Genomic DNA, 12,304 nt, shown 5'->3' on the forward strand with positions numbered 1-12,304 from the left:
AATGTATTAGGAAAGAATAAAAGGGTGTCATCCGTGTTTTGAATGGTTAAACCACTACCGTTACCCATTTGGACTAGGTCAGATCTGATGTAGTTGATGGAGCGGTGGTTGAGATTTTGGAAATCGGATGTGAGGTGTTGTGTGGCGCTGGAATCGGGATACCAGTTTTGATCAAAGCCGCCTGATGGAGTGGAGAAGTTAGCTTGCATGAGAGAATGAGGCTATCGGGTAGTGGTATGCTCTTCATAGAGTTGGTAGCAATCGATTGTAACATGACCCAGACGATTACAGATTTGGCAAAGAGAATGTATGGAAGAGGATCCACGGTTGTAGGAGCCACGGCCACGGCTATAGTAGCCTCCATGGTTGAAGGAGTAGCCACGGTCGAAATTGTAGTAGCCTCCATGGTTGCTACGACCACCACGGTGAGGTGAATTTAAGGAGGCAAGATGCACTACTACATTTGAGACATCCATGGCTGGTTGAGTTTGTTCAAAACGCAGCTTAATAGGTGACCATAAATTTTTTCTATGGAGAAGGGTGGGTTCGTGTAGAAGTATGATGTGAGAGAAAAACTTACGTAGGAAAAACAAATTGCGGAAAGAGAAAAAAATTGATGTTAGTCTTTTGATTGCTTTGATACCATCTAAAGTCAGAGAATTTGAATATTTTCCACATTTCTTGAATCTAGCATAGTTACAATTCAAATGTATTAACTTTCTTTGAGATAAGAGATAATGTAATCTATCTATACAGTTTCAAATATGTAATTTATCATAATCTAAAATATAGCTTGTTATCTTGAGTCAATAAGACTGGAGATTATCTTGTGAGAGTATTTATCCTTTACATTATAGTACGCTTATATGAATCAATTTTATTCCTAATGAACCAAAAAAACCTGTAACCCTATTCAAACAGAATATTCTATTCTATTCTTATAGCCATTTAACGAGATGAATCGGATGGTAAATTACCAAATTAATAAATTATTCAGGAAAAAAATTACGAAGCTAAAATTTGTAGTAGCACAAAGGAGCTGAAGCTAAGTACAGATGGCAAGAGCTGAAGCTATCAAGTACCATGATAGGGTCAGAGCACGCGCACACAAGAAACTCCAACACTACACCGTAACATCATGTATGATGATAGATGACGATGAGTCGATGATGATGATGATGATAGTGATGATATTTATATGCATATGCACATAAGCGGAGGAGAAGAATAGCATTTGACTTGGTTCGTCACAGTGAGAAAGAGAGAGAGAGAGAGAATGAAGAAAAATTCAATCGGATCGAATACAATTTTGACGTCCGCAAGGACAGGCACGCAGGCACACAGACACACACTCTCTTTCTCGCTCTAAAACTTTCTTTCTCTCTCTAGAAGAGTACAGCGAGGAACAGGGCTTTGTACTGAGCAGAAGAGACTGAGATGAAACCCTAGAGAAAAAGCTTTGAACTCGTTTTTTTCTCGGCACTGCAATTTGAAGCCAAAGTAATCGAAGAAATATCCGTATATGCGCGTGTGAAAGAAGGAAGAGTCCGAATTTGGTGTGGTTTCGGGATTTTGTGTGTGAGTGGGTCTTGAAGACTTTGTGCGCTGTTCAAATTCCAACTTCGGTGAGTCTTTTGCTAGTCTTTGACTCCGACTCTTTCGCCTTTTGCTTTATTGTTTTCTTTTTTTCCTGAATTTTGTTAATCAGGTAGTTGCTGTGAGTTCTTGGAGTGTGTTCTGCTCATTGGGAGCTCTGGATCGTTGATTCTTGGAGTCTTGGGTTCGATCGATGAGGGTTTAGTTGTTGTTGTTTGCATTTGTTTAGCTCTCTGGTTTTGATTATTTAGGAGTTTTTGTGTTCTAGTTTGATAAACCTTCGTTTTCGTGCTTTTTGGGATTGTTTTGGGGGGGTTTGAGTTGGAAACTTGAGCTCGGGGTGTTGGAAACGAGTTATGGGTTTGGTTCACTTTTGTTAGAACTTTTTGCGGGCTTGTGAATATTGGTGATGTGAGTTTGTTTTGGGGTTTGATTGCAGCTGTTGGCTGATAGTGTGAGCAATTTGAGATTTGGAATCTGGGTTTGGGAGTAAATTTCTGATTGTCATTTTCTTGGTTTCTTGTACAATGGTCGAAGCTATAGTAGATCTAAATATTCGCATAATATACAGAGATTCATGCGGAAGCGGCTCGGAGATTGGCGGTTTTGCAGAGACACTACAATTCTAGAATGTTCAGAATTGATGACAGTTTCTTCGTTTTGGCTTATATCGGTATTTGGCTTGCCTTTGGAAGAAGTCAACACGATATGCACAGGCACCAAGCTTGTCCATTTCTATTGGTGCACAATAAGGGCTTTCAGGCCTGTGGCCTTGGATGTGGGGTTGAAGTGCTATCTGGATTGAGCTATTTGTCTGGTTTTTCACGTCTTATTGTGTAACTGTAGTTTGTTAAATTCTTGTTGTTTTAGATAGTTGTAGTACTTCTGTGAGTGTTTGTAGATTGTGCTTTTGGAAAGATGGTACCTTCGGGGCCACCCACTCCAATCGGTGGCGCCCAGTCCGTTACACCTTCACTCTTGCGATCTAATTCTGGAATGTTGGGAGCTCAAGGGAGTCCCATGCCTTCCCAGACGGCTTTTCCTTCGCTTATGTCGCCTCGTACTCAGTTTAATAGCATGAATATGCTTGGAAACGTGCCCAATGTTTCCTCTCTTCTTAATCAGTCATTCGGAAATGGAGCTCCAAATTCTGGACTTTCTGGTCCTGGGAGTAGCCAGCGTGGAGGTATTGATACTGGGGCTGAGTCAGATCCACTTTCTAATGTTGGCAATGATATGGGTTTTAATACTCCTTCATCTTCATTTGTAGCTTCGAACATGGTGAACCCTGGTTCATCCGGTCAAGGTCAGGGTCAGCAATTCTCGAACCCTTCTGGTAACCAGCTAATATCAGATCAACAGCAGTCCCAGCAACTTGAATCCCAGAATTTCCAACATGGTCAGCAGCCAATGCAACAGTTCTCTGCTCCTCACAGCACCCAGCAGCAGCAGCAACAGCAATTTCAACCAATTCGAGGAGGCTTAGGTGGTGTTGGACCTGTAAAGTTGGAACCCCAAGTGACAAATGATCAGCATGGACAGCAGCAACAGCAACAGCAGCAGTTGCAGTCATTGAGAAGTCTTGGTCAAGTGAAGCTGGAACCACAAACGATGAGAAGTCTTGTGTCAGTAAAAATGGAACCCCAAAATTCTGATCAATCATTATTTCTGCATCAACAGCAGCAACAGCAGCAGCAACAACAACAACAACAATTCCTCCACATGTCAAGGCAGTCCTCTCAGGCTGCTGCTGCCCATATGAACCTTTTGCATCAACAAAGATTCTTGCAACTACAGCAGCAACACCAGCAACACCAGCAACAGCAACTCTTGAAGGCTATGCCTCAGCAGCGGTCACAATTGCCGCAGCAGTTTTCACAGCAGAATTTGCCTTTGAGGCCTCCTGTAAAATCAGCCTATGAACCTGGGACATGTGCCCGGCGTCTCACACATTACATGTATCAGCAACAACACAGACCTGAAGTAAGATTTTCTTACCATTGATAGCTTTTTGTATGCATATGTGGTGTGGCTGTTATGATTTGTAATAATGCATAATTTTGATGTAGGACAACAATATTGAATTCTGGAGGAAATTTGTTGCTGAGTACTTTGCTCCCAATGCCAGAAAGAAGTGGTGTGTTTCTATGTATGGAAGTGGCCGCCAAACAACTGGAGTTTTTCCTCAGGTTGCTGCTAATGACATTTAATTATTGTTAGGGACATCCAAATCTGCTTAAGCTCATCTTAGTGGTATCATGTATTTATTTGTATACCAGTGATATTTAACAACCTCCTCTTGATGTAAATAATCATTTCAATCTATGTTCTCGAAATGTTAGTAGCACTAAGATCTCTGTGCATACGTCCTAATTAGGATGCTTATTAATCCCAAGCACTAGTGCACATGATAATGATCAATCTTGCGGATTTTGCAGGATGTGTGGCACTGTGAAATATGCAATCGTAAGCCTGGCCGTGGTTTCGGTATGTCACTGTTAGTTATTTACCAATTTTTATTGTTCACTGCATCTTGTTGTAGTCCTTTTTGCTCACTGCTGCTCTAAATTCCTGTCCTCCTTAAATATCTCTATCATGCTGTTGGTTCAATAGCATCTTTGCTTTTTTGCTGTGTGGATTGTTTTTTTGTCAGGGTAGTTTGCATTTGTATATGTTGTATGAATGGAGTAACTATGTCTAACTGGCATCTGAATTCTGTTTACTGCACTTCCAGAAGCAACCGTCGAGGTTCTACCCAGACTTTTCAAAATCAAGTATGAAAGTGGTACTTTGGAAGAACTTCTCTATGTTGATATGCCCCGTGAATATCATAATTCATCTGGTCAAATTGTTCTGGACTATGCAAAAGCAATACAGGAAAGTGTTTTTGAGCAACTTCGTGTTGTTCGTGACGGTCAACTTCGGATCGTTTTCTCTCCGGACTTAAAGGTTATGCACAAAAGAAAATGGCTTCTTTACTTCTAACATCTTATATATTCCTTAGGGATCTTTCGTTGACATTCTATCGTCTTTGTTCATTTGTTATACCAGATATGCTCTTGGGAATTTTGTGCTCGGCGCCATGAAGAGCTCATCCCTCGAAGATTGTTGATACCTCAGGTAAATAATGAAAACATTTCATCTTATAACAAGAAAAGCTCCTCCGTTTATTGTTGATTCCTGCAAAAAATCTTGTCAACGCCCCCCTTCTCGCCCCATGGTTAGGGGAACCAAGCTAACTGGCTAACTGGCTGATTGGGTTTATCATTTGTAAAGTTTTTTTGTTTTTTGAGTATGATAAGGTGCCATTTATTTTCATGCAAATAAGGTATTTGTATTTGTACGCTTAGAAAAAAAGAGTATTTGTAGAATGAGTTATAAATAATTTATAACCATTGTCTTAATACTAGTGTGCTTGTTGTACTGATCCTTTTGTACTAGACTTCCTTGAGGAGAACACAAATGTGATCCGTTAAGCTTAAATGTGTTAATTTTTATGTTTTTTCTTTGTGTTGTTACCATTTATGTATGATGGATCTGTAATCATCCCATGGTATAATACATAAGAGTGACCTCAATTTAATTTGTCTTTCTGCATCATTTGGATTGAGTTTATTGTGTATGATTTGGACAAATTAAACCGTTCATGTTCATTATATCTCAGCTGGTTATGTTCCCAATGTTTGCTGTAACTCCATTTTAGTTTGGCAGTCTTGTTAACTTTGTGCCTCTAATGCAAGATGAAGGTAGCTGAAAAGACCTATTTAATCATATCTGTAAATGGTGAGACCGAATTGGATTAAATGTGGAATCGCTGCAAATCCTATTACATTCCTCCAGAAATCTTGACTCTTAATTTATCAAGGCTTTAGCAGAACACTTGCAGATCTACATAGTTAAATCTCCCAGTTGTAGGCTTTTTAGGTGGGTTGGGTTGTGGGGTTATTAGCTGGTTTTTGGGTTTTGGGCTTATGGGAGCTCCCTGTGCATATGGGCTTGTATACTTAGGGGTGCTTTACGCTTTCAATAAAGTTTTTCATTACTTATTAAAAAAAAAAAAAAAGGGTATCCTAGCGGTGTTCAGATCTTATGGGGTGGGGGTGTGGGAAAACATTAGGAGGGGGTAGGGGGATTTCTCTAAATGTGAGATTCGAGGTAAGAGATGGGTTTAAGATTAGGTTTTGCTATGATGCCAGGTGTGGAGATCATACCTTGAAGGAAGCTTTTCTGGTGTTGTTTGGTATTGCTCGGTATAAGGAGGCCTCAATGGTAGACCGTTTACTATTTTCCAATGATACCTTATAGTGGAATATCACTTTTATCAGATATGCGCATGATTGGGAGGTGGAGATGGTCACTTCGTTCTTTAATCTCTTGTATATCAGTTTGCAATGAGGTGGTGAGGATAGAATTTGTTGGACCCCTTCCAAAAGGCGGACATTCAATGTTAGATCTTTTTATCATGCGATTTGGAGAAACAAGGCCCCATCAAGAGTGGCTTTCTTTGTTTAGACAACAACGATAGGGAAGATCTTGACTTTGGATAACCTAAGGAATGTCATAGTGATGGATTGGTGTTGCATATGCAAGAAAAGTGGGGAATTCATTGATCATATTCTGTTATGGACTGAATGGAGGGACGTGCATTGCGAAGTAGCTAGAATTTTGTGGGTCTCAATTTTCCCCTTTTTGGGATAGAATGGGTATGTCCCAACAGGTGGTGGAGTTATTGGCTAGTTGGAGAAGCCATTTTTGGTAGCCATCTCATTATAGAAGTATGGAGGATGGTTCTCCCATGCTTGATGTGGTGTATTTGCATTAAAAATTGTAAGAGAAGGTAGTAGAGTTAAAAATTATAATGTTCAAAACTCTCTATGGGTGGATGATTGCTTTCAATTGTTCTTGCTGCTAACTTTTCAGAATTTTTGATTTGTATTTCTTTTCTTCACTCTAATTAGGTGTCTCTTTTGTATATTTCCTTCCTGTGTATGCAAAAAGAATAATTTCCTAGCAGGATTTTTGTTTAACAAATTACTTGGAGAGGAAAGTTTCAATAATCTTGTCTTGTTTCTTTTCTTTTTCTTCAAGATTGCACTGTTTTTTTATTTTTTTTATTTATTATTATTTTTTTAAATTTCATTTTTCCGATTGATATTTATAGATCTAGTCATACTGAATGTCTAAACTGCTGGATACTTGTTCTGCATTGATTGAAATGATATTCATTGGATTTATATTATTTTTGGATTCTATGTGCACTGTACCTTGGTGGGTTGGTTTTCAAACATACCATTACTGGAGTTTGTATCTTCTAACATTCCATTGCCCAGTTACTTTTCCCTGGGATGTCCAAAGAAGGCCTTCATTGTCAAATTTCTCATTGCTCTAATATTGATGTCAAAAGTAAATTCATTGGATGCCATAATGTATATGGGAACATTTAAGTATATTTGTCACTATAAGATATTTCTCGTTTTTTACGGTTGTTATTTGTGCTGCACAGGTTAGTCAGCTTGGAGCTGCGGCTCAAAAATACCAGGCTGCTACTCAAAATGCCTCATCCAATTTGTCTGTTCCAGAGTTGCAAAATAATTGTAATATGTGAGTCCTTAATTAATATGTTTCCTTGTTTGTTTACTATCTCTGAGCTTTTGAGTCGTGCTTTATTTTTGTTCAGAACTGTAATTTGGCAGTTTGATTAGTTCCTTTTCAAAAAGAAAAGAGGACATATTGGCCCCTTCTTAAATTGTTTAGAATGTTAGAATATCTAGAGGGCATCTAAATGTTTATCGCTTAGTTCTCTCTCTCTCTCTCTCTCTCTCTCTCTATATATATATATATATATATATATATACATACTGATGTATTTCTTTTCTTCACTTGTTCTCTGTTCACTCATGCGTGTTGAGATAAAAAAGATGAAGTTGTTGTCATCGTTATTTACTTGAACCGTGGTGGTCTCTACAGAAAGAATTTGCCTTATACAGTTTCTATTGATGCATAACACATGCATCCATGGTTTTCATGGGGTTTAGATTGCACAAGTAAATTATGAAGTTTCGCAGCATGTAGATGTTAGCTTCTAAGCTTGTTTCTTCTGAACTTTGCAGAGTATCTGTAAAAGACAGGACATTTGATTCTCAAATTTGCTTCATTTATGACATATAGTTTCTATCTCAAATTATTCTTTACACAAAGCTGCTATTGTAATATATTTGTTGCAACTGGTTGGTGCTTTTGTTGTATATAAATCTGGGTCACTCTGCCCCCTCTTACTGTTTAGGGGTTGGATGTATGTTCTTTTTCCCCCATATCTGCTGTATGTCTATTTGATAGTTACTGCTCAGATGATTGTGGGTATATCTACGTTTGAATTGTTGCAGTGACATGGTGATTTGTGATTGACTTGCCTTGGCCTTCATCTGCATTGTATTTCCTTTTGACCTTTCATTGATTCTTTTTGTGTGCATTTATCTTTAGGTTTGTAGCGTCGGCTCGACAATTAGCAAAAGCCTTGGAAGTGCCATTGGTAAATGATTTAGGATATACAAAGAGATATGTTCGATGCCTTCAGGTAATGCTTATTTTTCTTGATGTGCTATTTAGCATTATTCAGTGTTATTCCTTTTAAGTATTAAAAGTTGAATGCTCTGTGTATTTTCTGCATTTAAGAGCTGCAGAGCATCTTTCCCATACAAAAAAGAAAAAAATGCGATTTAGGAGTTAGAGATATATGCTTGAAGTCACTTCAACTTCTGTTCAGGAACAGCATATCTTTTTCGCTTTGAGTACTGCTGTATTTAGAGTATGGGCAGGGTACTTTCTATGATGTAGGATAATATTCATTTTCCTGATACATATCCTTGCCCACCAGTCTTATCTCCAATTTGGAATTCTCCATTGGCATGTGATATTATCTTCTTCCCAGTGTAATTTTTAATTCTTGTAGTGAAATCTTCCTTCCTCCATTGCCTTCCTGGATAAAAATTGCTGTTTTAAATTTGATTTTGCCAGAAGATTCTTTGTTTGACACATTGCCAATACTTCCTTTCTCCTCTACCAGATCTATTTTGAATAGATTCCATTCTAGTGTTAGGTTGAATATGTCTTTTCTTTAGGATCAACTGCATCATGAGTTGTACTTGACGTTTCTCTCCATTGATTGAGCTTGACATTATTTTCTTTCTACTAACTTGATTAAATCGAGTCTCATTTAATCTAGCAGTTCAAACACAGTGCCATAATCTTTTCTATCTATTCTATGTGCTTGTGGGAATTTGTATTGCTTCCAGCGTTTCCACCTCTCTCAAAAACCCTATTACCTAGCACTTGTCCTTTATTTTTAGAGCTTTTCTATTTGTCTTTTGACCACAATGATATGCTCCTCTAATTAAAATGCTCATTTGTGGATTTTTGAAGGATAAATTTAGAAGTTTCTGTAGGTATGAACTGTTGGTTTATTACAATGTCTTTATTTGGTACAAAACAGCATAACTTCCATGCAATGCTTGAAATGTATAAATCTTTGAAATGCTTGGAGATTTACAGTCGTTATATTTGAGCTTTGAGTCTTTGTTATAAGTTTCATGATTATAGATTGATGTTACAGTCATGGTCCCAGCATGGAATGCATGTACCTCCAATGTCTCTCTGTTAATTGGATTACAACCAGTAGCAACTACTTTCTTCTTTCACTTTTATTTTATTCTTCCTTTTCTTTTCAGTGTGTTTTTTGGTAAAGATTAGAACTAGATCATATGTCAGATAAATTCTGGCTTTCCTCTAGGATACACGCTAATGAACCAAGTTAATGAAAATTGTGTGCAATATTGACCACTTTGTTTTTGTCTATCATTCTCTGGTTTGCAGATATCCGAAGTGGTTAATAGTATGAAAGACTTGATTGATTATAGCCGGGAAACAAGGATGGGACCTATGGGTAAGTTTGACGTGAATTTTCTTTCTTTAGAACTTTTACCTTTACATGTATATACCACATTGATGGATTTCTTCCAAGGCTTAGTGTCATGTTGGGAATGTTAGAGCAAAGGAATGGAGCTGGGAGACTCTTAACAGTGCTCATGGTTGTGTTGTGATACTGTCAGACTAATTTATTTAATGAGATTTTATTGGGGTGAATAGCTAGCCAGTCAATATTTTACACTTGATTTGCCGTAGAAATTACGGGAAATTGATTTCCTATCAGTTTGTGTAATTGAAGACGATGACAGAATCTTCTTATTAAAGTCGCCTTGACATTCACCGTCACCCCCCGAAAGAAGAGGAAAATGTGTTAGTGGACCCGAATTTTATGCTGCCAATAAAATAATGGTTGATTGCAAATGTCAATCTAATAGGGTATTTACATGGCTGTCAAACTGATTGGATTTCATTGGGTCACCTACACCAAAACCAATAATTGACCCGATGCTTGTTGGTAACTCATCTACAAAACTGAACTGCCCAATGGTCAGAAGCCAGCAGTTTGGTTTTGAGTGGGTACTATTGAATCATTTAATTTTTGAGACCTGATGCTCACACTTAGTTTTCAAGATTTAAGGACTTGATTCCGAGAAATAATCCCAAGGGGTTGGCTCAGGTGGTAAAAGCCTTGGTCTTGGTGGCATTCCATCAGTTCTAAGGTTCAAATTTCCTTGGGTGCAAATAATTCCTTGGGGCCAGCCCGCCAGCGAAGCTTGAGTATTACCCGATCTGTATAGTGGGGGCGCTTTACATGGGTCCGGGGTTTACCCGATAGGGGTGGATACACGAAGTAGCCTGGCCTTGGAGGGGTTCCTCGTTATCAAAAAAGGGGACCCGATTTTGACAAATAAAGAGCCTGCTACCTTCCACCCAAAGTATTTTGCTTAGTCTTATGATGGAAATTGTTTGTTTGTTTGTTTTTTTTTTTTTTTAATAAATTCTCTCAAATCTATTTACATGTGAAAATTTTCATGTTACCGTTATAAATAATCTGCTACCTTCCACCCCAAATTATTTTGCTTAGTCTTATGATGGAAATTGTTTGTTTGTTTGTATATATATATATTTTTTATTCTCTCCATCTATTTACATGTGAAACTTTTCATGTTACCGTTAGAAACAATATGCAAGTGTATTGGTATATTCCTATGCCCTTAGATTTGTGTGCGCGCTTCTGATTTTTGCTTGTTCTTTTGAATGTGTTATTGCATGCGAATTGTATTACAACACTACTATGGATTATTGCCAAAGGGTAGCTTATTGTTTGTTTCTTCACAGAAAGCTTGGCCAAGTTTCCTAGGAGGACAAATACTTCATCTGGGTTTCACGGTCAGTCTCAACAGCCTGAGGAACAGCTACAACAGCAGCAAACAATGGCTCAGAACTCAAACAGCGATCAAAGCTCTGTCCACGCATCCACTATGCAACTTGCTGTTAGCAATGGTGTGCCTAATGTAAATAATTCTCTGAACACAGCATCCACGTCGACCTCAGCGAGCACAATTGTTGGGCTTCTCCATCAAAACTCCATGAACTCCAGACAGCAAAATTCTATGAACAATGCAAGCAGTCCTTATGGAGGAGGAAGTTCTGTTCAGATTCCTTCCCCTGGTTCCTCTAGTACTATCCCACAGGCACAGCCCAACCCTTCCCCATTCCAATCACCGACACCCTCTTCGTCTAACAATCTCCCACAAACGTCTCATGGTGCCTTAACGGCTGCCAATCACCTAAGCACCTCGAATTCACCTGCAAATATGTCATTGCAACAGCCAGCTCTTTCCAGTGATGCTGATCCAAGTGATTCACAGAGCTCTGTCCAGAAAATCTTACATGAGATGATGATGTCCAACAACCTTAATGTCACAGGTGGTATGGTTGGTGTTGGTTCCCTGGGGAATGACATTAAAAATGGTAATGGGATTTTGCCGACAAGCAACAACACAGGTCTCAATAGTGGCAACTGCTTGGTGGGGAATGGGACAGTAAACAGTAATTCAGGTATTGGGGGTGCTGGATATGCTACAATGGGTGGACTTGGTCAGTCTCAAATGGTTAATGGAATCAGAGCAGCAATGGGAAGCAACTCCATGATGAATGGAAGGGTCGGAATGGCGTCAATGGCTCGAGACCAAAGTATGAATCATCAACAACAGGATTTAGGAAACCAACTGCTTAGTGGGCTAGGAGCAGTTAATAGCTTTAATAATCTTCAGTTTGATTGGAAACCGTCCCCATGAAAGGCTCTGTTGATCACACTGATGTTCCTGTTCTTGATTGTAGCTGCTTGTGCAGCATGAGAAATGGCAGAATTGCCTGCGGCCCTGTGTAGATGGGTTGCATACGTTGAAATTTTTACAGGGCATTGCTCCCACTTTGTACTAGTCTGTTATTCATATATAAAAAGGAAAATTTGGTGGCTGGTTGTGTGGCTGAAGGGGCAAAGTTGCTGTGGTATAATGTACGTTTTCTATATAGAGGTGAGGTTAAAGTTGCATTTAGTGCAACTTTTTGTAAATAGTATATACCACTTAATAAATTTCCTATGAATCAGAAATTTGTCAAATCCACGGTTGGATTATATTTTTTCACATGCTAATTAATTGTGCACGCTGAATTTCAAATCGATTAGATGCTATTTATTATCTTATTTGTAAACTCGTTTTTACTATATTTATTATAAAAATATAGAAAACAATTTTTTTTTTTTTTAAAAAAAAAACAT

At 38.5% G+C, this 12,304-nt stretch overlaps 1 protein-coding gene across 4 annotated transcripts; it reads left to right on the forward strand.

Annotated features, from left to right (window-relative positions):
• Positions 1–1,238: 1,238 nt before the first annotated feature.
• On the forward strand, positions 1,239–12,001 carry SEU (SEUSS transcriptional co-regulator). 4 transcript variants are annotated; one of them, XM_059596977.2, is made up of 11 exons: positions 1,240–1,625; positions 1,709–2,782; positions 2,867–3,579; positions 3,666–3,785; positions 4,035–4,083; positions 4,331–4,545; positions 4,648–4,716; positions 7,100–7,197; positions 8,077–8,170; positions 9,466–9,535; positions 10,858–12,001. In XM_059596977.2, the coding sequence occupies exons 2-11, from the start codon at positions 2,515–2,517 to the stop codon at positions 11,817–11,819; spliced, it is 2,658 nt and encodes an 885-aa protein (XP_059452960.2). In that variant the 5' UTR covers positions 1,240–1,625; positions 1,709–2,514; the 3' UTR covers positions 11,820–12,001. The 4 variants fall into 4 exon arrangements, with proteins under 4 accessions (XP_059452957.2, XP_059452959.2, XP_059452958.2 ...); XM_059596974.2 differs by having other exon boundaries at positions 1,239–1,625; positions 1,709–3,579; XM_059596976.2 differs by having other exon boundaries at positions 1,239–1,625; positions 1,713–3,579.
• Positions 12,002–12,304: the final 303 nt, after the last annotated feature.

The sequence above is a fragment of the Corylus avellana genome, chromosome 7, assembly GCF_965113065.1.
Source record: "Corylus avellana chromosome 7, dhCorAvel1.hap1.2, whole genome shotgun sequence".
NCBI classification, from domain to species: Eukaryota; Viridiplantae; Streptophyta; class Magnoliopsida; order Fagales; family Betulaceae; genus Corylus; species Corylus avellana.

Excerpts from the sequence above, each read along its gene's own strand:
- SEU (XM_059596974.2), top strand. The coding sequence starts at position 2,515 with ATGGTACCTTCGGGGCCACCCACTCCAATCGGTGGCGCCCAGTCCGTT. Across the intron at positions 7,198-8,076 it reads TTGCAAAATAATTGTAATAT|GTTTGTAGCGTCGGCTCGAC; the intron begins GTGAGTCCTTAA and ends ATTTATCTTTAG. Across the intron at positions 9,536-10,857 it reads AACAAGGATGGGACCTATGG|AAAGCTTGGCCAAGTTTCCT; the intron begins GTAAGTTTGACG and ends GTTTCTTCACAG.